Source organism: Gopherus evgoodei, chromosome 2, assembly GCF_007399415.2.
Source record: "Gopherus evgoodei ecotype Sinaloan lineage chromosome 2, rGopEvg1_v1.p, whole genome shotgun sequence".
Taxonomy (NCBI): domain Eukaryota; kingdom Metazoa; phylum Chordata; order Testudines; family Testudinidae; genus Gopherus; species Gopherus evgoodei.
This window is the reverse complement of record NC_044323.1, coordinates 91,453,137-91,479,119: the sequence shown is the minus strand read 5'-3', so window position 1 is coordinate 91,479,119 and position 25,983 is coordinate 91,453,137. Positions and strand designations below refer to the sequence as shown.

At 43.9% G+C, this 25,983-nt stretch overlaps 1 protein-coding gene across 1 annotated transcript in view; it reads left to right on the top strand.

Annotated features, from left to right (window-relative positions):
* Nucleotides 1-25,983, top strand: part of KIAA0895 (KIAA0895 ortholog) — a 58,505-nt gene that overhangs the window by 12,222 nt on the left and 20,300 nt on the right. The window contains 4 exon segments of the mRNA XM_030551357.1: nt 3,610-3,614; nt 13,371-13,457; nt 13,460-13,575; nt 13,577-14,054. Of these exon segments, the coding sequence (XP_030407217.1) occupies nt 3,610-3,614; nt 13,371-13,457; nt 13,460-13,575; nt 13,577-14,054 (686 nt within the window).

Sequence of the window (25,983 nt, the reverse complement as noted above, 5' to 3'; positions counted from 1 at the left end):
TTTTCTGATATTTGCTGCAGTGAAGGACATTTCAGGCCCAAATGACATTCTACCTCTTGGATGGAGCAACTGAAGTGTGTCTGCCTCTGTAGATGTAGAGGCATTAGGCAGAAGATAAGATTATGGCACCTGAGTCTCCTCTCATCTACCTCAGAGATTTCAGTTGAGCTATTCTGGTATGTCTACACTACAGGATTATTCCGATTTTACAGAAACTGTTTTTTTAAAACAGATTGTATAAAGTCGAATGCACGCGGCCACACTAAGCACATTAATTCGGCGGTGTGCGTCCATGTACCAAGGCTAGCGTCGATTTCCTGAGCGTTGCACTGTGGGTAGCTATCCCATAGTTCCCGCAGTCTCCCCTGCCTATTGGAATTCTGGGTTGAGATCCCAGTGCCTGATGGGGCAAAAAACATTACCGCTGGTGCTTCTGGGTACAGCCTCACCCCTCCCTCCGTGAAAGCAGCAGCAGACAACCGTTTCGCGCCTTTTTTCCTGGGTGAACTGTGCAGATGCCATTCCACGGCAAGCATGGACCCTGCTGAGTTCAAGACAGCAATCATGGACGTTTTGAACACCTCGCGCATTCTCGTGCAGTCAATGCTGAACCAGGACTGTAAAGCCAGGCGAGGAGGCGGTGGCTACGGCAGAGTGGCGACGAGAGTGATGAGTACATGGACACAGAATTCTGTCAAACTGCGGGCCCCTGCGCTTTGGAGATCCTGCTGGTAATGGGGCAGGTTCTAGCCATTGAACACTGATTTTGGGCCCGGGAAACAAGAACAGACTAGTGGGACCGCATAGTGTTGCGGGTGGGGGACGATTCTCAGTGGCTGCGAAACTTTCGCATGCATAAGGGCACTTTCATGGAACTTTGTGACTTGCTTTCCCTTGCCCTGAAGCGTCAGAATACAAAGATGAGAGCAGCCCTCACAGTGGAGAAGCGAGTGGCAATAGCCCTCTGGAAGCTTGCAATGCCAGACAGCTACCGGTCAGTCGGGAATCAATTTGGAGTGGGCAAATCTACTCGCTGTGATGCAAGTAGCCAAAGCAATCACTAAGCTGCTGCTATGAAAGGTTGTGACCCTGGGAAATGTGCAGGTCATAGTGGATGGCTTTGCTGCAATGGGATTCCCTAACTGTGGTGGGGCGATAGATGGAACCCATATCTCTATCTTGCCACTGGAGCACCAGGGCACCCACTACATAAAATGCAAGGGGTACTTTTCAATGGTGCTGCAAGCACTGGTGGATCACAAGGGACGTTTCACCAACATCCATGTGGGATGGCCGGGAAGGGTTCATGATGCTCGCGTCTTCAGGAACACTACTCTGTTTAAACGGCTGCAGCAAGGGAATTACTTCCCAGACCAGAAAATAACAGTTGGAGACGTTGAAATGCCTGTCGTTATCCGGGGGGACCCAGCCTACCCCTTGATGCCATGGCTCATGAAGCCATACACAGGCAGCCTGGACAGTAGTCAGGAGCTGTTCAACTACAGGCTGAGCAACTGCAGAATGGTGGTAGAATGTGCATTTGACCGTTTAAAGGCGCGCTGGCGCACATTACTGACTTGCTCAGACCTCAGCCAAACCCATGTCCCCTTTGTTATTGCTGCTTGCTGTGTGCTCCACAATCTCTGTGAGAGTAAGGGGGAGACCTTTATGGCGGGGTGGGAGGCTGAGGCAAATCACCTGGCCGCTGATTACGCACAGCCAGACACCAGGGCGATTAGAAGAGCACACCAGGAAGTGATGCGCATTAGAGAAGTTTTGAAAACCAGTTTCATCACTGGCTAGGGTACAGTGTGACTGTTGTGTTTGTTTCTCCTTGATGAAACACCCCCCCCCCCGATTGACTCATTCCCTGTAAGCCACTGCCCGCCCCCCCCTCGATCACAGCTTGCTTTCTAAGGAAATAAAGTCACTCTCGTTTAAAAATCATGTATTCTTTATTACTTAATTATAAAAAGAGGGAGAGAACTGACAAGGTAGCCCGGGTGGGGTTTGGGAGGAGAATAGTAGGGAAGGAAAAGGCCACTAAAAAAATTTCATAATAATGAGAGCCTTTTGGTTGGGCTGTCCACTGGGGTGGAGTGGGCGGGTGCACGGAGCCTACCCCCATGAGTTTTTACTCTGGCGGGTGAGGAGGCTAAGGAACATGGTGAGGGGGGAGGGTGGTTATACAGGTGCTCCAGCGGCACTCTGTGATCCTGCTGCCGTTCCTGAAGCTCCACCATATGCTAGAGCATGTCAGTTTGATCATGCAGCAGCCCCAGAGTTGCATCCCGCCACCGCTGATCTTCCTGCCACCACCTCTCATCTCAAGCATCTCTCCTGTCCTCACGTTGGTCCCTCCTGTCCTCACGGTCACTGGCATCTTTCCTGTACTTTGCTATCACGTCCTTCCATTCATTCAGATGAGCTCTTTCATTGCGGGTCACTTCCATGATTTCCGAAAACATTTCTTCTTGCGTCTTTTTTTTCCACCGCCTTATCTGAGATAGCCTTCGGGACGGAGTAGGGAGGCTTGAAAAATTTACAACTGCATGAGAGAGGGAAAAAAGAGAGAGAAGTATTTAAAAAGATACATTTTAGAGAACAATGGTCATACTCTTTCACGGTGAACAACACTATTCACCTTACGTAGCACATGTGTTTTCACTACAAGGTCGCATTTGGCATCTTAATATTGAGTGCCTGCGGCTTTGGTGTTACAGATCACAGACGCAGGTTGGGGCAGCAGAATTCGGCTTGCATGCGGCCATGGTAAGCCATTGTCTTTCGTCTTCTGCAGTCTTCATCTATCCAGCGCCCTCCTTTCCCCAACTAGCAAGCAAAGCCCATTGAGTGCTGCTTCTTTCCTGTTAACATGCAGCAGCAGAAACCCACCCGTGGCAGGTATCAGGGAAGACCACTGCTAAACACCTCCCTTTCCCCTCCCCTTCAACTGTGTGGCTGGTAGCAGGAAAGATCCCTGCTAGCCAAACACGGAAAAGCTCAGCGCCAATCACGGCTCCCCGTTTCCCCCCATTTGGCTACCTGCAGGGAAGGATTTCTTTTAAGCCACAGGCAAACAGCCTAGTAGGAATGGCCATCTCTGTCCCCTTACTTAAATTCCTGAATTTCAACCAGGTTACCATGAATGATATCACTCTCCTGAGGATAACAAAGCATGATAAAGAACGGATGTTGCTTGAATGCCAGCAATCACCGGGACCATACACAGCTAGGCTTTGTCATGCAATGATACTAGATTACTTGCTACATGCATGGCATGGTCAAGTGTCCTACCATGGAGGATGGAATAAAGCAGCGCTGCCCAGAAACCTTCTGCAAAGGCTTTTGGAGTACCTCCAAGAGAGCTTCATGGAGATGTCCCTGGAGGATTTCTGCTCCATCCCCAGACATGTTAACAGACTTTTACAGTAACTGTACTGGCCGCGAATGCATCCCAAGTCCTCAGGGCAAATTAATCATTAAAAAACGCTTGCTTTTAAACCATGTTTTATATTTACAAGGTACACTCACCAAAGGTCCCTTCTCTGGCTTCGTTGTCTGAGATAGTGCTTGGGAGGGCTGGGAGGGAAATTCCGTCAGGGTGAGAAAAAGCCTCCTGGCTGTTGGGCAAAACTGAGTGCTGTGTGCTCTCTACAAGCTCGTCCTCCTCTTCCTCCTCATTTTCCCCATCCGCAGAATCCTCAGCCATGGCTGCGATTACAACCCCCACCTCGGGATCCACGGAGGGGGTGGGGTAGTAGTAGCAGACCCCCCTAGAATTGCATGCAGCTCAGCATAGAAGCGGCATGTTTTTGGCCCTGCCCCAGACTTTCCATTTGCTTCTTGGTTTTCTGGTAGGCTTGTCTGAGCTCCTTAACTTTCATACGACACTGTACTGAGTCCCTGGTGTGGCCTCTCTGCATTATGGCCTTGGAAATTTTTTCAAATGTTTTTTCATTTCGTCTTTTGGAACGGAGTTCTGTTAGCACAGAATCCCCTCCTCATAGAGTGATCAGATCCAGTACCTCCCGTGCAGTCCATACTGGAGCTCTTTTTCGATTCTCAGGAGACTGCATTGTTACCTGTGCTGATGAGCTATGCGTGGTCACCTGTGCTGGTGAGCTCTCCACGCTGGCCAAACAGGAAATGAAATTCAAAAGTTTGCGGGGCTTTTCCTGTCTACCTAGCCAGTGCATCCGAGTTCAGATGGCTTTCCAGAGCGGTCACAATGGTGCACTGTGGGATAGCTCCTGGAGGCCAATACCGTCGAATTGCAGCCACACTAACCCTAATCCGACATGGCAATAGCGATTTCAGCACTACTCCCTCGTCATGGAGGGAGTACAGAAATCGTTTTAAGAGCTCTTTATATCGATATAAAGGGTTTTGTTGTGTGGACAGGTGCAGCGTAAAATCGGTTTAACACTGCTAAATTTGATATAAACGCGTAGTGTAGACCAGGCCAATACACAGTGGTGTAAGTGAGAGGGAAATCCGTCCTACTGCATGTATAGCCGCACATCTGGTGAAGGCTCTAACATTAGCACTTAAGAACATCATGTGGATTTGGGAACAATCATCTAGAGGCTTTTTAGTGCCATTAAGAATTTTGTTTTGACAGTTTGGGGCAGATATAATCCTGCTTCCACATGCAAGTCTTCAAGAGACATTGTAGCCATGTCTTAAACAAAACATATTGACATTTCAGACTATGAATGCGTTTTAATCTGAATAAATTCAGTATGTGAGAGTGTTATTTAGCATCATCTTGACATTTCAGATTTCTGAAGCCAAAATGGGTATGTTTTTCTTTGTATCATTGTTGAAAACAATGTGTGAAAAACAGAAAAACAGCAAACTGAATTATTTATTTTATAAGAAAGACTGACATTTTGAGGCCTGTTTGCATGTATAGCAGTGAACTGACAGGCTGGTCTCATGCTTACTATTCAGATATGTCATGACACCAAAATATACTGTGCCATGGCAGTGACAAGGCACAACCGAGGTAATAGGTCACTGATAAAAAACAGATTAATATATACCTGTCACTGGCCAGGGCAAGTAAAATATCATAAATGTTTTAATCATATCAGTCACCAGATGAATTGATTATATGCCCAAAAACAACTGAATTTTCATGACACCTTTTTCAAGGAGGTTTTGCCCATTATGTCTCAAAATGTCAGTCCACTTTATTTTGGAAAATAGTGACGATTACAGAATCAGATAGAGGATTCAGCACAACAGTTACATGCTTTTTGACCTTTGTATAATCTATGGAAATATCTGTTATAATAATTCACATCTTTTGGCTCATCCATTGACCTTTATCTTCCAACACAAATGTCCCACACAATATTAATCCTGGTTATATTCTGTAAATCTAGGTTGGAGCATGTTTAAAGAGCCCATACTGTGTTTGGCAGCTGGTGTAAGGCTTTTTCTCACAAAATGCACATTTAAATCTAACTACAGATTTGGAGGTGGCAGTTGGTGAAACATTTACAATATATTTGAGCTGTATGATCTGGGAATCTATAGCCCAGACTACAACACCCACATAGGCATATAGTTACAGCAGGGATTGTTTGCTGCTGCTGCCCTGTGTTGTGCAGAAATTGGCAGACAATTGGGTGATCCATTAATGGATTGCCATGACAGTAGTACTCAGTCTTAGATCCAAGGTCTGTTTTGGGACCGGCTCTGTTCAATATCTTCATCAACAACTAGATATTGGCATAGAAAGTACGCTTATTAAGTTTGCAGATGATACCAACTGGGAGGGATTGCAACTGCTTTGGAGGACAGAGTCATAATTCAAAATGATCTGGACAAATTGGAGAAATGGTCTGAGGTAAACAGGATGAAGTTTAACAAAGACAAATGCAAAGTGCTCCACTTAGAAGGAAAAATCAGTTTCACACATACAAAATGGGAAGAGACTGCCTAGGAAGGAGTACGGCAGAAAGGGCTCTAGGGATTATAGGGGACCACAAGCTAAACATGAATCAATAGTGTGATGCTGTTGCAAAAAAAGCAAACATGATTCTGGGATGTACTTAACAGGTGTGTTGTGAGCAAGACACGAGAAGTCTTTCTTCCGCTCTACTCTGCGCTGGTTAGGCCTCAACTGGAGTATTGTGTCCCAGTTCTGGGCACCGCATTTCAAGAAAGATGTGGAGAAATTGGAGAGGGTCCAGAGAAGAGCAACAAGAATGATTAAAGGTCTTGAGAACATGACCTATGAAGGAAGGCTGAAAGAATTGGGTTTGTTTAGTTTGAAAAGAGAAGCTTGAGAGGGGACATGATAGCAGTTTTCAGGTATCTAAAAGAGTGTATAAGGAGGAGGGAGAAACTTGTTCACTTTAGCCTCTAAGGGTTAGAACAAGAAGGCAATGAGCTTAAACTGCAGCAAGGGAGGTTTAGGTTGGACATTAGGAAAAGTTCCTAACTGTCAGGGTGGTTAAACACTGGAATAAATTGCCTAGGGAGGTTGTGGAATCGCCATCTCTGGAGATATTTAAGAGTAGGTTAGATAAATGTCTATCCGGGATGGTAGACAATATTTGGTCCTGCCATGAGGGCAGGGGACTGGACTCGATGACCTCTCGAGGTCCCTTCCCGTCTTAGAGTCTATGAATCCAAAAGCTCCATTGGCACATGCATCCCGGAATAGGCACATGATATTACGATGATGTAAGGGCAGGGTGACCAGACGTCCCGATATTATCAGGACCATCCCAGTATTAGGGGCTTTGTCTTCTATAAGCAACTATTCCGCCGAAAATAAAAGTGTCCCGATTTTTCACACGTACTATATGGTCACCCTATGCAAGAATCTCTGGGGTTGTATTTATTTTGGGCTGTTTTCCCCATTTTACTTCTATTTCACATTATCATTTCTTAGACATGCTTGTGACATGCTACTTCAGTTTCAAGGAATGCTTACATTGTAGCAATGGAAAACCTGTCTCTACCCCAACACTGTTTTGGTTAGGTTCATAGAGAAGGTGACAAATTTCCACTGTTAGATAGCTGGAATTTAATTGTTTTGTAAATACTGTGGCTAAATTTTCAAACGTGGTCAGTGAATATACACTTTCAGTTTTGCATGCACAACCAAAACTGTGTGCCTTAAATTTTGTTTCACATGATACGGCACTTAGATTGGCACTCCCTCATTTAGAGACTAGGTTGAGGTCACTTGGAAAACTTGCCCTTAAACAGCATCTACCTTTCTTAAGGCAGAGAGCCTCACACTGTTAGATTTAATAAATGCCTGAAGGTGGGTTTTCCATACCTTTCTCCTTTCACCCTCTTCCCAAGAAAGAGATGAGAACAATCCTTTTCTTCTTGTTGCCAAAAGTACCTTTCATTGAGTAGCAAAATGTACGTATACTAATGTGGTTTGTGAACTTTAGCCCACTGGAGAGTATCCTGACTGCACCATACTCTGTGGGACTGATACTTGTGCTGGGAATTGTGATTTCTCACACCAGTATACACCAAAGCAAAATAAGCTAGATAAGCAGTCTGTCCTGCATTGATTAAACTGATCTTATTAAACTTGAACTGTAATGCCCTGAAGCTGTTTCTGTGCCAAGTGTAAAGGAAGCCTCTCAAATTGACCATAAAGCAAAACTAATCTTACATAATATCACTTGTCCAGAACAGGGAAAATAACCTAATATAGTAGAACCTCAGAGTTACAAACACCTCAGGAATGGAGGTTGTTCATAACTCTGAACTGTGTGTAACTCAGAACAAAACATTGTGGTTGTTCTTTCAAAAGTTTACAAGGTGAACATTGACTTAATACAGCTTTGAACTTTACTATGCGAAGAAAAATTCTGCTTTTAACCATCTTAATTAATTGAAATGAGAACAGAAACAGTTCCTTACCTTGCAAAAAATGTTTTTAAACTTTCCCTTTCTTTTTTAGTAGTTTACGTTTAACAAAGTACTGTATTTGCTTTTTATTATTGGCTCTGCTGCCGCCTGATTGCGTACTTCTGGTTCCAAATGAGGTGGTGGTTGACCGGTCAGTTCATAACTCTGAAGTTCTACTGTACTTCTAACTTACAAATCATAGAATATCAGGGTTGAAGGGACCTTAGGAGGTCATCTAGTCCAACCCCCTACTCGAAGCAGGACCAATCCCCAACTAAATCATCCCAGCCAGGACTTCGTCAAGCCTGACCGTAAAAACCTTTAAGGAAGGAGATTCCACCACCTCCCTAGGTAACCCATTTCCAGTGCTTCACCACACTCCTGGTGAAAAGTTTTTCCTAATATCCAACCTAGACCTCCCACACTGCAGCTTGAGACCATACTCCTTGTTCTGTCATCTGCCACCACTGAGAACAGTCTAGATCCATCCTCTTTGGAACCCCCTTCAGGTAGTTGAAAGCAGCTATCAAATCCCCCCTCATTCTTCTCTTCCTCAGACTAAACAATCCCCAGTTCCCTCAGCCTCTTCTCATAAGTCATGTGCTCCAACCCCCTAATCATTTTTGTTGCCCTCCGCTGGACTCTTTCTAATTTTTTATTACTATGGATTATTGGCTCATTCGTGCAGCAGGAAAAAACCTCAAGTGAAAAACAAAAAAGCCTGCTTGAATCAATGCCTTACTGTTTTTAATATTTAGTGAGCGTTGCATGTTGATTTTTTTATTGGTATAGGACTTGTGTGGTGGAGGGGGAAAGGACACTCCAAGACTGTGTGTGGTATTTTTTTTCCCCATTTCTAGATATGTTTTGCATGAATGTACAATGTACACGAGACCACAGTACATTGATCTGTTTACTGCTTGCACCAATATCCCCAGTAGCACTGAAGACGTGAGTTCATACAGTGTGAAAGATTAAAATGAATTCATAAAGCATGAAAACTTACATAGTGGTATGGTGTTTATTTTTTTGTTTCATTTGTTCTGAGAGCCAAGTCTAATTTTACTAGGAAAATAAATCTGGAATTAAATTATTGATTCAGTTACCTTTGAGGATTTAATGATCCCTTTGTTAATGTTCTATTTAGAGCATAATTACTGTATATACAGTTAATTACAGTGTGGATATGTCTAATGCTGGACCAAATCCGAGGTTTTTATTAAGTTTAACTCTGTGCATACTCCGAGCCATATCCTTCATTCCACTGGATCCTTATAATTTAGGCACAGAAATGGGAAGTGTTGTATTTAGGGCATCATTCCCCTCTTACAGGGTTGCCAACCCTCTGGGATTGTCTGTCGTGTGATGAAACCTCCAGGAATACATCCAACCAAAATTGGCAATCTACCCTCTTAGTCCCTTAGGCCCTGCAGAAGCCTATCTGTAGTGCTGAGGATCTGCTTGGGAGGAGTGGATAGGGCCAGTGAAATGCACATCATTCCTCTACTAACTCCATGAGGAATCAGCACAGATACCACATATGGATGGAGACTGTATTAACTTTTATGTGCAGCTGCTTGGTACTGTAGAGATTCCCTCCTCCCTGAGGGATGTCACAGGGGAGGGAACCATCTGCAGACTTGAAGCCAGCAGGGCTCCAAGCCATTAGAGCTGCCCTGCCACACAGCCCAGCAAGGGGACAAGGTACTCTCTTAGTGAAAGTGGATTTAACAGTCTGTAGGTGTGTAGGGGTGTGTGGCCATCCCTTGCTGTCAGTCTCTGAGGGAGGCCACACCTCTTTGCTGTCATGCTCCTGGAGTAGCAGACTGTCAAAGGGCAGGGGGGGAATTAGCAGTCACTTGGACTCAACCCTCAGGAAAGGGAGAGCAGCGAGGTAAAGCATTTAGGGACAGTGCAGGGACCCAGGCCCCTGGGCAGGGCAAGGCACCTTGCAGTCTAGTACTCTAGCCCTCAGGCAGGGGCGAGCACCAACTGGTTGAGGGGCCAACACAAGTGGCAAGCACCAACCACAATCTATGGGCTCCGGCAACGGAGGGAGCGCCAAGTAGAGTTTATGGGTCTCAGGCGGGGGTGTCTGAGGAGCACAGGCCTCCTTGCCTAAGGAGGGGGAGTACTCCCCCCCAGGTAGGGTGGCAGGGGGACATGTGCCCACTCAGCTCCACCACATCCCAGCCCAGGGCAGAGTGGTCAGTCACTGGGTCAGCAAGGACTCCATCTGCAAATTGCTGACTGTGTCTCCAGCAGCACCACAGCCAGACAGTAATCTGGTTCCCCTGGGCTGCTTCCTATACTCCTCATCAGGTGTACCTGCATCCAAGGGTCATCCTCCATCTCCCTAGGGTACACTGCAAGCAGCAGTCCCAGCAACTCCTCGGTGTCAGGCATGTCTGGCTGTTCGGGTAGGTCAGGGGCCTCCTGCACAGAAGTCTCCTGCAGGCTCAGGCTCCAGCAGCAAGCAGGGCATATCTGTCTCACTCAACAGTTTCCACTCAACTGAGCTACAAGGCCCGCCTTTTATATTTCCTGTTCTTGTCCTGCCTCTCTGCTTCTGGTGTGGACTTCCTGGTTCCACCCACTAGGATGTGTGTGGTCCTCCCTCCCTGGAGGGAGGGCCACTCTTCTTTGCTACACAGTCCTTAAGGAACTTATTTGGCTGATGAATTTAGTTTAGTTGTCATGTTTATACTTAAAGCACATTTTTTTTAAACCCAGCTGCGTGTTTGATATTGTACAGCTTTGAGTAGATGTTTTGAAAATATGGGGTTAAGTTCCGTAAAATGGCTTTAGTACTAATTGCTCTCTTTTTTTAATAGTCTTAATTAATGGAGGGTTTTAAGTGATAGTGGATACCCTCCCCGGCAACTAAAAATGTGAGTTTGGGGAAACATACTAAATACCTGAATATACCCTACCATTTTTGTAGTGTTGAAATTTGTTCGCAAGGGCTGGCACATCCTAGATATTCTTCACCTCTCTGGGCGCTTACTCTGGAGAGTTTTCTGGAGAGAGACAGTTTCTTTATAGGTAGAGCACTTCGGTTTTGGTTATTTTAATTTTTGCCAGGAATTTATTGGTGTTATTACTACAACAATAAAAACAGGTAAAATTGGTGGAAAAAAACTATTAATATTTTTTCTGGGTAAATATTGGGGTTTATTTTGATAGATAGAAGGACGGGGGGAAGTATTCAGTAGATTAATGCTTTGATTAATGGAATTCAGTGTTGTTTGCTGCAGAACTAAAACAGAACTAAAACACAATGCCACCTCTGACTCTAAAAAGCAATGCATCTCTAATCCGAAATAAAAATGTTCATTTGAATAAACAGTTTACTGCTGTAGACTTAGAACTATCAGCCTATAAATATTTGCATTTAATAATTGGGCCACACCATTTGCAGCACATACACTTAAGTTAATCCATTTCTCCTGTTTTTTTTCTTTTCTTTTTTTATTTTGAATACTTCCTTGTTTTTCTGAAAGGTATTCTGATACAGATTTTTTGTTTTCTTCTCATTTTAGTGTGTCAGATATTTAAATCGTTATGTGTTAACAGCTTGAAAAGTGTACGTGATGGGTGTGAGATTCATCAATACGTTCAGATGTACATGCACTTCAGAGCTTGCATGCGTGCCTGTTTGTTTATTGTGTGTACCTTCCAGACTAATACATGTAGCCTTACTTCAACAGGTAGCTTTGCGTATGCATACAGACTAATGTATTATCATAACTCATGCAATGTATAGTATTTTCCTACTAAAACCAGTTACTTTTTATATATTTGAATGATACAAAAGTAGGGTGAAAATCAGAAAAAAAATAATACTTTTTGTAAAACGTGGGATTTTTTCAGTCAAAATCGGTTTGAACTGAAAATGAAGGGGCTTATTTATAGGCTAGATTCCTAGCAGGCCTAACACAGCTGCTCAGTGGAAAAGGGAGTACTAAGGTACCCCTCACTCCATTGTGTGGTAACATTAGGGCTGCTTGCATTGCAGCCTTGGCACTTGTGGCTTTCTCACACCAGGAGCAACTAGGCTGAGAGTAGCAGGTAGATGAGATCTGTGATTCTGCCCTTGCTATTCAGTGTCTCGCAGAGCAGACTAGATGCATGTGGAGAATAAATCACGCTCTTAAAGGACTTTTCACATTATTTCCTCTCCAGCACAACAGAAGAGTCCCTGAGGAATTGTGTCTAAGGGTCTTGTCTTCACTGACAGTGACATGTAGGGTACAGTAGTTACATTGCACAGTGAAAAGCAGACAGCAGCTATATGGTGGTGTGTAGCTAAAAGCAACAGTAAAGGTTCTGGCAGGGGCCTTTCCCCTCTGCCTCTTGCCTGCCAGAGTGTCTGCCCACTGCTGAGTCTTTTGCTGCAGCAGGAAAAGGTTCCGGCAGCTCTCTATGGTGGGGAAAGCTCCAGCAGTGACGGATGTCAGCGGGACACTACATGGCTAAAGATAGCAGTTGTAGACAGGAGAGGCACTGCTAGGACATGTAGAGAGCCAGGAAGGGTATATAGCTAAGGTTCTGGTGTGTCTTTATTTTACTTGCCTAACCTGTGGCTCACTGCTGTTTGTACGCATGCTAATGGGGCACTACAGCGAATGTACTCTACATGCTGCTCTATGTGTAGACATAGCGTAAGAGGAGAGTTCTGAGGCAGGTCTTACTTTTGGTGAGGTGCACCTATACACGGTCCCTTACTGCTTGTATAATTCAAGGATCTTTAAAGATAATCATCATTTGCTTCAAAATAAACACAAGCAGAAAAGCTGATTACATAATTGAACTATTTAAATGTGTATACAACATGCACAGCACCTGAATTTTAAACAAGGTGGTTGCAGAGCTGTGCACGAGTTTGTATACCCATATTAGGCAACTGCAGATGGAGATGGGCATAGTTGCTTGCATAGGCGCCAACTCCGTGGGTGCTATGGGGCTGGAGCACCCACAGAGAAAAATTGGTGGGGTGCTTAGCACCCACTAGCAGCTCCCCACCCCGCCCCTGTGCTCCAGCTCACCTCCGCCTCCTCTGCACGCCGCATACCTGCTTTTCCCCCCTCCCTCCCCGTGCTTGCGCTGCGAAACGTGTTTCGCATGGCAGGGAGATGGGGAATGCAACGCGCTCAGGGAAGATGCGGGAACGGGGTGGGGATTTGGGGAAGGGGTTGGAATGGGGATAGGGATGGGGCAGGGTGGGGAAAGGATGGGGTCAGTGTGGAGCCAGGGATGGGGAGGCACGAGCACCCCACGGCGCCAGGGAAAGTTGGTACCTATGGTGCTTGTGCAAATTAGGCCTGAATTCCACATCTAGCTTGTTAACAATATGTTGCATGCTCTCTCGCTCTCTCTCTCTCTCACACACACACACACAGAGAAAATGCCTGTTTCCTTTTATCTTTAAAATCAAGATTTCTGTTTTCTTCTTTTTCTTAAATTGCAGAAAGCTTCACTGGCCTGAGCAAGAGCTCTCTAAAAAGTCAGTCTTAAATCCAGAAGAACATAAGCTGACCATAAGAATGAAAGCAGTCTTCAGCACCTGTCCTCTGGAATCCTTAAGGATATTTTCACAACAGGAACCAGTAGCTCCAATGTCCTTCTGCAAAGCAAAGAGAGAAAAAACACCCACTCTCAAAAGCTGTCATCTGCCTCACCACAAGAGGCACAAAAAGTGCACAAGTCTTCTACTACCTCGCGAAACAACGAGCACCGCAAGATCAAAGTCCCACTGCCTTTGCTCAGCAGTGGCTGGTATTGCACGAACCAGGCAGCCATCCATCTTTATCGCTAGCCCAGTGTCTAGCAGTGTGAAGTTTACACACAGTATTTCTGTTGCAGGGAACAGCATAGGACTGCCACCTCGACCCAAAGCAGAGGCTAAGAGACATTATTTTTCTAGTCTAACAAAGCCAAAGCAGCCTCAGTTGTCAAAAAGCCATGGTAAAGAGGTAGATGTCTCTGGCCGAAAACTCTGTATACTAACTGCCATCAAGCCTTCCAATGTGGAAAAAGAGAAGATTAAATTCTTCAAGTCCGATTTTACCTATAATCCCCAATTTGAATATGCAAATCCTGCATTGCCAAATGTGTTAGCTAAGCACAGCCAAGCATCCAACAAGTTTCTTAAACAGGTACAGTAATTGTTACACATGCTCCTTGTTCACGCCGCTTTGTAGTACCTTTTCCCATTTATAAAGACAGCATTTGGCTTTGTTTGCTGAGGTGAGAACATTCTTCATTATCTCATAACAGGCTGCATTAAAATAGAGTATGAAAATATGGCATTTTGACAGAATACAAATTATATGCCACATTAGAAGTACTGAATGCACATCTGTATTATAGCAGCCTTTTCACTTTGAACGTGTTTTGATTTTAAAATCTTTTTCAGGACTAAAGCACCTGAAACATACTATCATAATCTATAAGGGTTTGTCCACACAAATGTTAATTACTAGATGTCTTTCTTATTTCTTGGTTTCCTTTGACTAGCCTGCCTCTACGGATCAAGATTTTACAATAACATTTTGTGGCTCTAACCCCAGACTATGAAGGGGGCCCCATAGTAATTACATTTTTTGTATATTTCAAGGGGGCACCGGAGTGAGGGAAGGAAGGAGGGAGGGAAGAGCCTAGAAAACCTGCAGTCCTCTTGATGACACAAGGATTTAGGGGGCAATCATACATTCATTATGCTTGCCTTAAGGTCACGATTATTGGATAAGCATGTGTTGATTTCATTCGGTTTAATTAGCTTGGAAGGATTTTCACATTGCATCAGGCTCAGTCAGGCAGCAAATCAGTTCCCGTGCCCTTGACTGTGACTGAAATTCTGTTCCAGGCTCAGGTAAAGCTGCATAAATCAGTTTTCCTATTATACATGGCCTAAATTCAGTGTGGATTATTGTGGGATATTAGGTTAACCTTGTTTGTCTAATCACTAAGCTGCAGAATTTTCCATTCATTTTAGTAATGTGGCTTCCTACCTATGTATTCTCAGGCTCAAATGTTTTTATTTTAACTTTAAACTACACCTCTACCCCGATATACCGGGACCCGATATACATGAATTCGGATATAATGCGGTAAGCAGCGCTCCAGGGGATGGGGCTGCGCAGTCCGGTGGATCAAAGCAAGTTCGATATAATGCGGTTTCACCTCTAAGGTAAGATTTTTTGGCTCCCGAGGACAGCGTTATATCGGGTAGAGGTGTATTTTAACTGTAAACAAAATAAGATGCTGTCAGTGCTTATTACCAGTTTCAGAAGTGACCCTCTTTTCACTAGTGCTTTTTTTGGTAAGTTCCTTGATTAGCCTAGGGAAATAAAGGGTGTTTGGAAATGTGTTTAACAGAGAATCCAATATTGTAAGTGATGCCCTGGTTACAAGCTCTGTCATTGTGTACTAGGTTTCTGGTTTTGTGAGCATGAGTAGGTAAATTATTTCACTTCAAAACAACAAGAAGCTCAGTGCAAAAATTGACAAACAAAAAACCAAGCACCCATGATTCTAACATCTGATTTAGGGAGAATTTTTTGGGCCGCAGACATGTTCAGAGGTGCATTTTATTGATACATATAGCTATCTTATGATATTTAAAGGTGTAGTTTGCAGATGTAAATTAAAAATAATATTAATGTAACCCACTAGCTTTGTTTATATTACCTTTATGAAAAACAGCATTTATAACTTATCTGCTCTGTCCTAAAAAGTGGGAAAAATCCTTTATTGAGGACCATGTATTTGGCTTTTTCTTCCTCTTTCTGTCTTTTTTTTTTTTTAAACCAAATGTCCTTTTGCTCACTGGATAATTTTAGAAGCATTAAAAATAGATAATTGCAGATTCAGGTCCTTTTTTTCCTTCTATAACTAATAAAATAGTTTTATTGTTAAACTAAATTTTGCATATTGCACTTAAATTCAAAAAGAGCTAGGATATTATGAAAAACCAAACAATTCAGCCTGGTATGGTGGAATTGTTTTTAAAATGAGACCTTAAAAACATTTTATGTGAAGATCGCATATACAGAAACCTGTGAATATCTGTTTAAAGGTTTGATTTCTTTCAGCCTATTTCAGTAAACCAAAACACTGTAATAATGAATAGATGCCTTTTCTGATAGTGAATGGTTCCTCAGCAATATGCTGTCTGGTTTTAGGGACTGACATGTCACTTTAAGCTTTTCTATTTTATAATTAAATGCAGAGAACCACAATTTTAATATCATAATACAAAAGTAATGCAGTATGTTTGTGTTCTGTCCAGTGAACTGTGATATTTCTGATGGTTTCTCTTTAGTCAGACACATAGCAAGGGAAAATGTCTCTTCCCAGATAGAGCTGCAAACGGCTTGATCAAATGAATTATTTAAGTGATTGAATCGTAAGGAATAACATCATCTCAAAGTCTGATTTCTTAAGAAATTGAATAAACAGATTCTGGACTTTAAATAAACAAAATATGAGCAGTCAACTCAAATAATACCAATCTCAGCAGATGGCACTTTTTTTTTTTTTTTTTTTAAATGGAGATAGCCTATCTCCTAGAACTGGAAGGGACCTTGAAAGGTCATCAAGTCCAGCCCCCTGCTTTCATTATCAGGACCAAATACTTATTTTGCCCCAGATCCCTAAGTGGCCCCCTCAAGGACTGAGCTCATAACCCTGGGTTTAACAGGCTAATGCTCAAACCACTGAGCTATCCTCTCCCCCCTTTTCATTAGCAGTAGAAAACCTTCCTTTCATTAGCAGTAGAAAACCTCATCATGCAGATTTGAATTTAGACTCTTACAGATTTTGTCCAGATGGATCAACATATTATCTAAAATGACAATCAGTAACTTGTATATTCTTGCTAAGATGTGGGCCAAGTTGTTGCCTCACTTCAGTGTGAACTGAAAGTCTGAACTGAAAAATGAATTTGGGAAGAGAAGGGGGAATTCTCTATAGCCTTTTATAGTGACTGATGCATTCTGAAGAGACAGTTCAACTCTTGCAACTAGTTAACAAACAGTACCCAGTATGTTAAGTAGTTTGTAGTCAAATACTGCTATATACAGTACGTAAAGCATTTTCCCTGTAACAGGACATAGGCCTCAGTGTTTTTGCAACATTCTCAGGCTTTGATTGGTTATCATAATTATTCTTTCTTTCTACAAGAGATACCAAATAAATTCTAACAACTTACACATGGCTGACTTCCTGGAATGTAACACTGTTGACTGGATCCCATGACTATGTCTTTGTAACTGGTTTGGCTAGTTTTCCATTCTTTCAGCTCTGTGCAGGAGAACAGTGCATTGTCCTATTTCTTTGCAGGTACTGCTGTGTGCTAGGTTCTCTGTACCTTACTTTAGCATTGAGATAACTGCTCAGATTTCCCTCAGCCTGCACAGATAGTGTAGTAATTGTGGACACACAAACTCAGTTGACACATCGCTGTGTCCTGAACACAGCTCAACTATGTTTATTATAATTGGATCAGGTGAGAGCATAAAAATGGTTGTATTTGCACTGTGGATGGGTTAGGCTGCTGTTAGTGTCCTCAATCTATCCTAACACTTTTTCATATTTGGACAGATTATTCTCCACTGGAGTTGAATTCATCTAGCTAAGAAGGGTGCATCTCCTGATCCTCAAAAGATTTTGTCCACATCTTCACAGGAATGAGAACCTAGTATTTACATAGTGCTTTTGATCCACATGTCTCAAAGCACTTTACAATGGTTAGTAAGTATCACAGGCCCCACTTCCAGATAGGGGATAGAAGTACAGAGGAGTTCAGTGACTTGCCCAAGGTCACACAACAAGCTATAGAACCCAAGTCTCCTGACTCAGGCCACTGCTCCATCCTCTGGTTTACAGAGACTCCCATACCTAGCATTAGTGATGGGAGTTCCTGTCACTAAGAGCTTCATTTGTGTTCCATGTTCTAAAGAAATTTCCTCACTGCTATTTATAATGAAGTAGTAGTAGAAAATATTTCATTCTGCTTAGTTAAATGGCAGAGCATTCTTCTGGGATATTACCACATGTAAGAGCTGCTTTTATTTGCTAAACTGCATCACAGGTAGTATCAACATTCCTCTATAAACAAACAATGTCAAAATGCAGGATTATCTACTAAAGATTACCTGTAATTGCATTTACTAAACCTCTTCATTTTCCTTTATCTGTGAGCTTTCATGTTGGAACAAACTTACTCAGCCCCAGGCATTACATATATTTTCATCCACATCCTCAAATCTCTTCTCAATCCCTTTGTCCTTTGTCATCACTCTAATTTATTGTGCTCTTTTCATATATCATCCCTCCCCTAGCTTTAGAGATTCATTCTTATTCTCATCATGTTTGCCACTCCTCTTGCCCAACTTTGCTCTCAAGATTCCTTCCAGCTCTCCCTCATTTATCTCTGTTTCTTAACAAGGCTTAGTCCCCACCAGTAAGAGCTGTTTTTTCATTTAATTTTTTAAAAAAGTTGAACTGGGACTAGTGTGGGCTGCCCTTCATGTTTTAAGCATCTCTCTGAAGCCCTGATGAGATACTTGGTTCTGACAGAAACAGTATGTTGAAACCACTGCTGGTTTCACACACATCTCTCAGCAGCTTGTAGCATCAGAGTAGGCCTGCCTTCTACTCCCACTTTCACACCCCAGCAACAGAGATGATTCCAGTCCTAGAGTCTATGAGTCTATGATGCCACATGCTGCTTCCGACTCAGCATCTAGTAAAAATTAAATGAAAAGAAAGTCCTAGAGTGGTGGCTAGGGTGGAAAAAGCAGAATGAAAAGGACTTGGAGAAAGTCTGGGGAGTAGGAAGCCACTTAAAACATGTAAAATAAAGATTTTGTAAAGTTTTTATTTTTATTTAAGATAAGTTGAGTGATCAAAGTTGGGGACAGGAGTCAGGATTCCTGGATTTCATTCCTGACTCTGTTACTGACTTGCTGTGTGACTTTGAGCTAGTCATTTTCCACCAAATTTTCAAAGTGGCGACTAATTTGTCTGCCTCCATTCTTGGTGTGCTCGTCTTGAGACTGACAGGGCTTGGAAGTGCAGGGCACCCACAACTACAAGTGAGGTCAGTGAGAGTTGTGAGTGTTTAGTACTTTCTGAGTGTCAGGCCTGAGGTATCTTAAGTTGGGCTTCCAAAAACTGCAGCTCCCCAAACCAGCAGCCACTTCTGAAATGTTAGCCTTGACCTATCTGTGCGTCAGTTCCCAGCTAGTAAATAGGGATAATTAGTATCTCCCTGAGTCCCCCCAAGAGTGTAGAGAGGCCAATTTTAGCAACGTGTGTGAAGCTCTTTGACTTGACTATTAAAGTAATGATTTTAACATTTTTTTCTGTTTACAGAATTGAAAAGATGAAACTTTTTTTCACAAGGATTTATTACAATTTTGATCAAATTATTTAAGAGCTTTTTAAAGGCAAAGTCGTAATAAATAATTGCACAGAGTAACTTTAGACATATTACGGCTTCTTGGGGAGTTGCATTGCTCTGCCTTTGGCCTCATGACCAACAACCCACTCAAGGTGTGGCAGGATCCTCGCCTGGAACACTCCCTATTGTTCATTCTGTAAACATATTATGTGATTATTATATCATTAATGTATTACTGTTGTGGTGAAATTATGAAGTTTAACATAGTTGTGACAAAGTTTTAGGGCCTGATCTAGCTCTCATTTGAGAAGCTCTCATTGGCATTTATGAGAACTGGATAGTACCCACAGGGACAGATTCTGCTACCCTTATGCTGAGTAGTTCTATAAACTGCAAGGAGTTCATTCAGTGTGAGTAAGGGTGGAGAGTTGGGCCTTCACTGATCAATTAGTGCAGTAATTTCACCTACCAGAACTGCCTGTTAAATTTCATTTAAATTCTTATTTTCAGCATCTTAATGCATTTTAGTAAAAGCTATCCATTACTCATTTTTGAGAGGTGGAATTGAATAGACATTGGGGTAAGAAAGAGAGAAGAAAGGAGGGCTAGGAATCAGAATAAGAGACTATTGGTCAATTAAGTTTCATTGTGAATGCAGATCTCTGTTGCACGTTCAAAGGGATTTGAGCCTCAGAGCCTCAAAGTGCCCAATCTTAGCATTTCAGGTGCTTACCTAACAGCCTTCATTGAATTTCCTTGTTTAAAAAGCAGTGAAGAAACGTCTGTGCCAAAGGATAAAATATTAAAGGAGACATTCTGTTTAAATGAAATTAAATGTATTGTTCAGTGAAACCAGATAGCAACTAATAGGTAACCTGAATATCTTAAAAGATCTGGTAAGCTATAAGAGAAAATGAAGAACTGTTGTACTGAATTATTCAGGTTATTCAGTGAAAGTAAACTGCACTCCTGTAACTAAGCAGGAAACTTATTTTTCTTATAAGTGATGTATACAAGCATGAGAGCACACATCAGAATCTGCACAGTAACAGGAAAGCATCAATTTAAAATGAATATCAGAAGATGGCTAGAACAAGTTAACAATTCAGCCTTAAAAAAAAAAAAACTTGGAAAAAGCACACAGGTTCTTTGACTAATAAACAAACTGGGTTATTAACTAAGAACTAAATGTTGCTTAGATAAGTCCTGGGAGAATTCTGCACCACTGCGCATGTGCAGAATCTATGTGCCCCACATATTTCTTTGCTTCCCCACAGAAAAATGACTCTCTCATGGGGAAGCAAAGGAAAGCCACAAGAGCAGTCACACCACCCTCCCCAGCAGTATGTTTTGGGTGCCTGGGGCAGACGGCAGAGAGAGAAATCACAGTGGGGTAGGGGATGAGACTGGGAAAGACTCAACTGGTGGCTCCTACCCTGCACCAGACTCAGCTGCTAGGTCCAGCTGTGCTGGGGACGACAAGACTTCCTCTTCCCCATAAAGCATCCAAGGCTGTGTCAGACACACCCTCAGATTTCTCCCCTGGCTGTAGGATGCTCTGCAAACTCCCCCGCTCCCATGCTTCCTGCATCCATTGCTCCATAGTTTCAAGGAGAGGGATCACTGTACAGGAAACTGCTCCCCCATCCACCCAACCTCTGTGCATCCAGACCCCCTCATACCCAAACCCTCCCACTGAGCCTCACCCCCCTTGCACCTGGACCACCTCGACAAGCTACTTGCACCCAGATCTCCCCACCAAGCCCCAACCAGCTACACCTGGATCCCCACCCCACTGAGCCCCACTCCCCCAGCATCTGGACCACCTCACTGAGCTCCCCTCACCCAGACCCCTCTGCCAAGCTCTATCCACCCCACACCCAGACCCCTCACCCCCCGCTGAGTCCCAACCATCTTCACCTGGACCCCCCTGCAGAGTCCCATTACCATTTCACCCAGAACCCCCTAACAAGCCCCTGTGTATCCAGATCCCCTCGCACCCAGATCCCCCACTGAGCTGCCCACACCCTGATTGCACCTCACAGAACTCTCTCAACCCACACCTGATCCCTCCACACTAAGCCCCTCCACACTTGGATCCTCCCTTGCTGAGCCTGCCTGCCCACACTTAGTGCACCTGGTATGGAGGGGCAGGGTCCTGGGGTGTGTCTTGGGCAGGCCTGGTCCTTGTGCCTCCACATTTATTTGACAAAATTTGCTGAATTTTAAAATATTGTGTGCAGAATTTTTAATTTTTGGCACAGAATTTTTAACATTTTGGCACAGAATGCTCTCAGGAGTATTAGATTTATTTATTGCTTTTCTCCCCTGATCCTGAGAGTTGCTAACAGCCAGCAATTGTAACTGAAATTAGCATTGTACAAAGACTGGGCCTCACATGAAAGAGGAAGTGTAAACACATAGTGCTCAACTGGCACAAGGGCTGTGTATACCTACCAATTGTTGCTTAAATAGGACTTCATTGTAGGGTGACCACCCCTCCCCAATTGGGTAGGACAGTCCTGAAGTGCAGAGTTCAAGTTCTAGTCCTGGGCTGAATGACTCTGGGACAGCATTTGTCCCAAATTCTCTGTGGCGCTGCTCCACACCAGATGGAGGCACGGGGTGGTGCCAGTAGGGTGGCCAGGTGTCCAATTTTCGACCAGAAAACCTAGTCCAAAAGGGATCCTGGCGGCTCCAGTCAGCAGAGCTGACCCGGCCGCTAAAAGTCCAGTTGGCTGCTGTGCCTGTGGGGCAGGCAGGCTCTCTGCCCAGCTCTGTGCGGCTCCCTGGAAGTGGCGGCATGTCCCTCTGGCTCCTAGGTGTCCATGGGAGTTCTGCATGCTGCCCCCCGGCCTGAGCGCCCAGGGCCGCCCAGAGGATTCAGGGGCCTGGGGCAAAGCAATTTCGGAGGCCCCTTCCATAAAAAAAGTTGCAAAACTATATAATATTATATTCTCGTGGGGGCTCCTGCGGAGCCTGGGGAAAATTGCCCCATTTGCCCCCCCTCTGGGCAGCCCTGCGAGCGCCAACTCCACAGGCTCCCGTTGGCCAGGAACCATGGTCCATGGGAGCTGTGGGATTGGCACCTGTGGGTGAGGACAATGCACAGAGCCCCCAGCTACCCTTCTACATATGAGCCAAAGGGACATGTCGGTGCTTCCTGGGAGCCGTCTGAGGTCAGCGCTGCCCGCACCCCACATCCCCTCCCACACCCCAACCCCCTGCCTCAGTCCGGAGCCCCTTCCCACACTCCAAACCCTACAGCCCCAGCCCAGAGCCCCCTCCTGCACCCCAAGCCCTCATCCCCAACCCAACCCCAGAGCCCGCACCCCCAGATGGAGCCCTGGATCCTCCACCTGCCCTGGGCAGCACATCCTGAGGGGGAGCAGCAGGGGACATGGGCTAGGGGCTGCTCTTAGGCACCCTGTTCCCCTGCACCCACGGCTGGTGGAGGGTCTGAGGCTCCGCACAATGGCCTGGACTCTCTGGGCAGCTCTTACCATGGCCTGACTCCAGTTTCTGGGCTGGCCAGGGGGCAGGGCCTTGAGGGGAAGAGGTGGAGCAGAAGTAGGGGGCTCCTGCTTGTGTCCCATTTTTGCCTTCTGGAAAGGTGGTCACCCTGCTTCATTGATGTACAGACCTTGTGCTTGCCCTTCTGCACAAGGAAGAATAGGCACTAATAATAAAGATTTGGTCTGTGAGAAGCAAGCACTTTAAGGAACTCCTATTCCTCCCTTAAAAACAAACTAGTGCATAATCTGTCTGAGGTCATTCTTAAATTAGGCAAATTAACCTGTCCTGTTGCAAGAGAAATAACCCTGTTATTAATGTAGGACAATTCCTTTAAACTTCACTTATCCATTAGACCAGTGGCTCTCAAACTTTTGTACTGGTGACCCCTTTCACATAGCAAGTCTCTGAGTGTAAACCCTCCTTATAAATTAAAAACACTTTTTTATATATTTAACTCCATTGTAAATGCTGGAGGCAAAGCGGGGTTTGGGATGGAGGCTGACAGCTTGTGAACCCCCATGTAATAACTTCGTGACCCCCTGAGGGGTCCCGACCCCCTGTTTGAGAGCCCCTGCGTTAGACCCACTCACAGCTGTGCATTTATGTAGGCCTGATCCAAACCCCACAGAAATCACTGGAAAGATTCCCATTGACTTCAGTAGGTTTTGGATCAGGCTTATGGTACACACATCCAGTCATAGTTCTCCTTACTCAGACCTACACCTATTAAATAAGCCAATGAACATACAAGTGAAAACAACAGCACTAACTAAACATCTATTGAATGTTCAAAATTATCCTCACTTGGTGCCAACTGGTGTAACTCCCTTGATGTCAGAGTTACTGCAGTTTACTACAGCTGAGGATCCAGCGTCTGTATTTTATAAATATTTTATAAAATTTGATTGTTTTTCAATGCAGTGTTTCCATAGCTTTGTGTTTTTCCTATCTATAGGATTTATTTTCCATACCATCATTTCAAAACAGAAGCTTCACCCTCTGTTGAACACCGAACTGTACAGCTGTACATACACATTCCAGGGGTCGAACAACATCACAGTAACCACAAGAGCCGAAGTAAAGCGGTTTGTGATGCCATCATAAACCTGAGACGTGTGCATGACTTTATGCTGTATCTATTCTCTCACACACATATATAATCACCTCAGGTTTCACAAGAAAATCTTTTTAAAAGTTAAAATATATGAACTACTGCTGTGTTTGTTGGTAATAGGACCTGATCCAGTTCCCACTGAAATCAATGACAAAAATCCTATTGGCTTTAGGGGGAACAGGAGAAAACTCCATGTGTTCTATTGCTGGTTATTGGCCAGGTCCAGGGGTCTTTGTCTGAAGGGGAGAGAAGTGGTGACCTTTGCACTCCCCTGATCCTGGAACTACCCTGAGCAGGGCTGGTTATCCAGCGTAAGTTAGAACAGCTGAGGGCTCTAATGTGTGCCAGCTGCAAATGGCCTCAGTGGGCTGAAATGGCAGCTAGTATGGGCCATTAATATGGTATGGGGCCTTCTGGCCACTTTCTTTCCTCTGCTCCAGCAGCAGAAGGGAGTTGAGGGTGGTGTAAAAGCCTCTACATGGCTTTCAAGCACTAAAGATCCTACTTGTATTGGAGTAATCCTTCCAAGGCCAGATACTCTGACTTTGGGGACAGATTGTGCTGGCAGTGCTGCACGACACTGCTGCATGTACCTGAGGATCTGGCCCTGTTGCTCCAACTGTAATGAAAACCTCCTTTTTATCTGACATACTTCTATACTGTGCAGATTATTATTCACTCCATTCACGTCACTTATAAAGCAGTTCAGTAAAGAACTTGATATGATAAATCAGGTGCAGATGTCTGTTAGGGAGGAAAGGTCATCCTAATTACTGTACACATAATACACAGATATATCCTTTGCCCCTGAACCTATGCATAAAAACAAAAAAGGGAGAATGGCTTCTATAGAGCTAAGTTTAGTAACTATGCTGCTGATCGACACAGTTAAATAGAGCCTTCAGTTCTCACAGGAGGTCCTTTGGATACTATAGTAAGTGAGAGGCAGCATTCTAAGCTTGATCATAGGAAAATATCAGAAATGGAGTGGAATATTTGTTCAGCATTCAGAGAATCTCTCATTCAGCTAAAAGCTACAATACTTAAAGAATGTCTCATGCATAACATTATAGTGTGTTCCAATGATGATTGCTTGGCATTGCTCCATTTTAGTTAAAACAAAACTAGACTATCTGTAGCTGTGCAAGTTTCTACATTAATCATATTTTGTGGACAGTAAGTCTACCCACCAAGTTCCCCAAATATCAGAATAATCTAGTCGCAAACTGTGTGCATAATCACCTTATTGTTGCAGTATACTGGGAGTCAGAGCATTTTAAAAAAGAAGTCTTGTGTTTCCCATTATTATTAGTGGTATTATATTTGCAGTATTCATGTGGTAAGGCTCAGTCCTGTTCTAATCTATTTTATATCGTTCTTATAGTGCCCTTATCATTGTAGCATCTGGGCACCTTCCAGTAGTACACTAAGGCTTAGCAATGTGACTAACATTGGTAAAGTATGGTTCCTTCTTGCTGTGATCCTCTCCCCAAGGGAAGGTGCTGAGTTCTTCCTAACTTGAAGGAGCAGGCTTATAACCAACAACACAGTTTGCACATGCAGTTCTCATAATTAAAACATTAAAATCTCATTTTTGCAAGAAACAAAGGCTATGTCTACATTTCAAGATTGCAGCTCGAGTCAGCATACCCGAGCTAGATTTAATCTAGCTAGCCCAGGTCCTGGAACAGTGAAGCTGTGGCAGCATGCCTGTCAGTTGGAACCATGGGTAATTGCTTGTGGGGCTAGCCCACGCTGAAGTGTGCGCTGCTACGCTTCACTACTCTGGGACCTGAGCGAGTTAGATTAAAGCTATCTCGGGGTATGTCTACACAAACCACAGTCACACGCAGTGACTGCAGTCTAGTCCTAGCCTCAGAGATACTTTCAAGGCCCAATCCTGTAAAATGGTGCAGACCCTGAAATCCCATTCATATTAACTGTATTTGAGGGCAGTAGGTTCAGGCCCAAAATAAGGGAGCAACAAGAAATATTGGAGGAATACATTTGAAATGATGTGACATCATCTTAGATGGTTAGTTTTCTA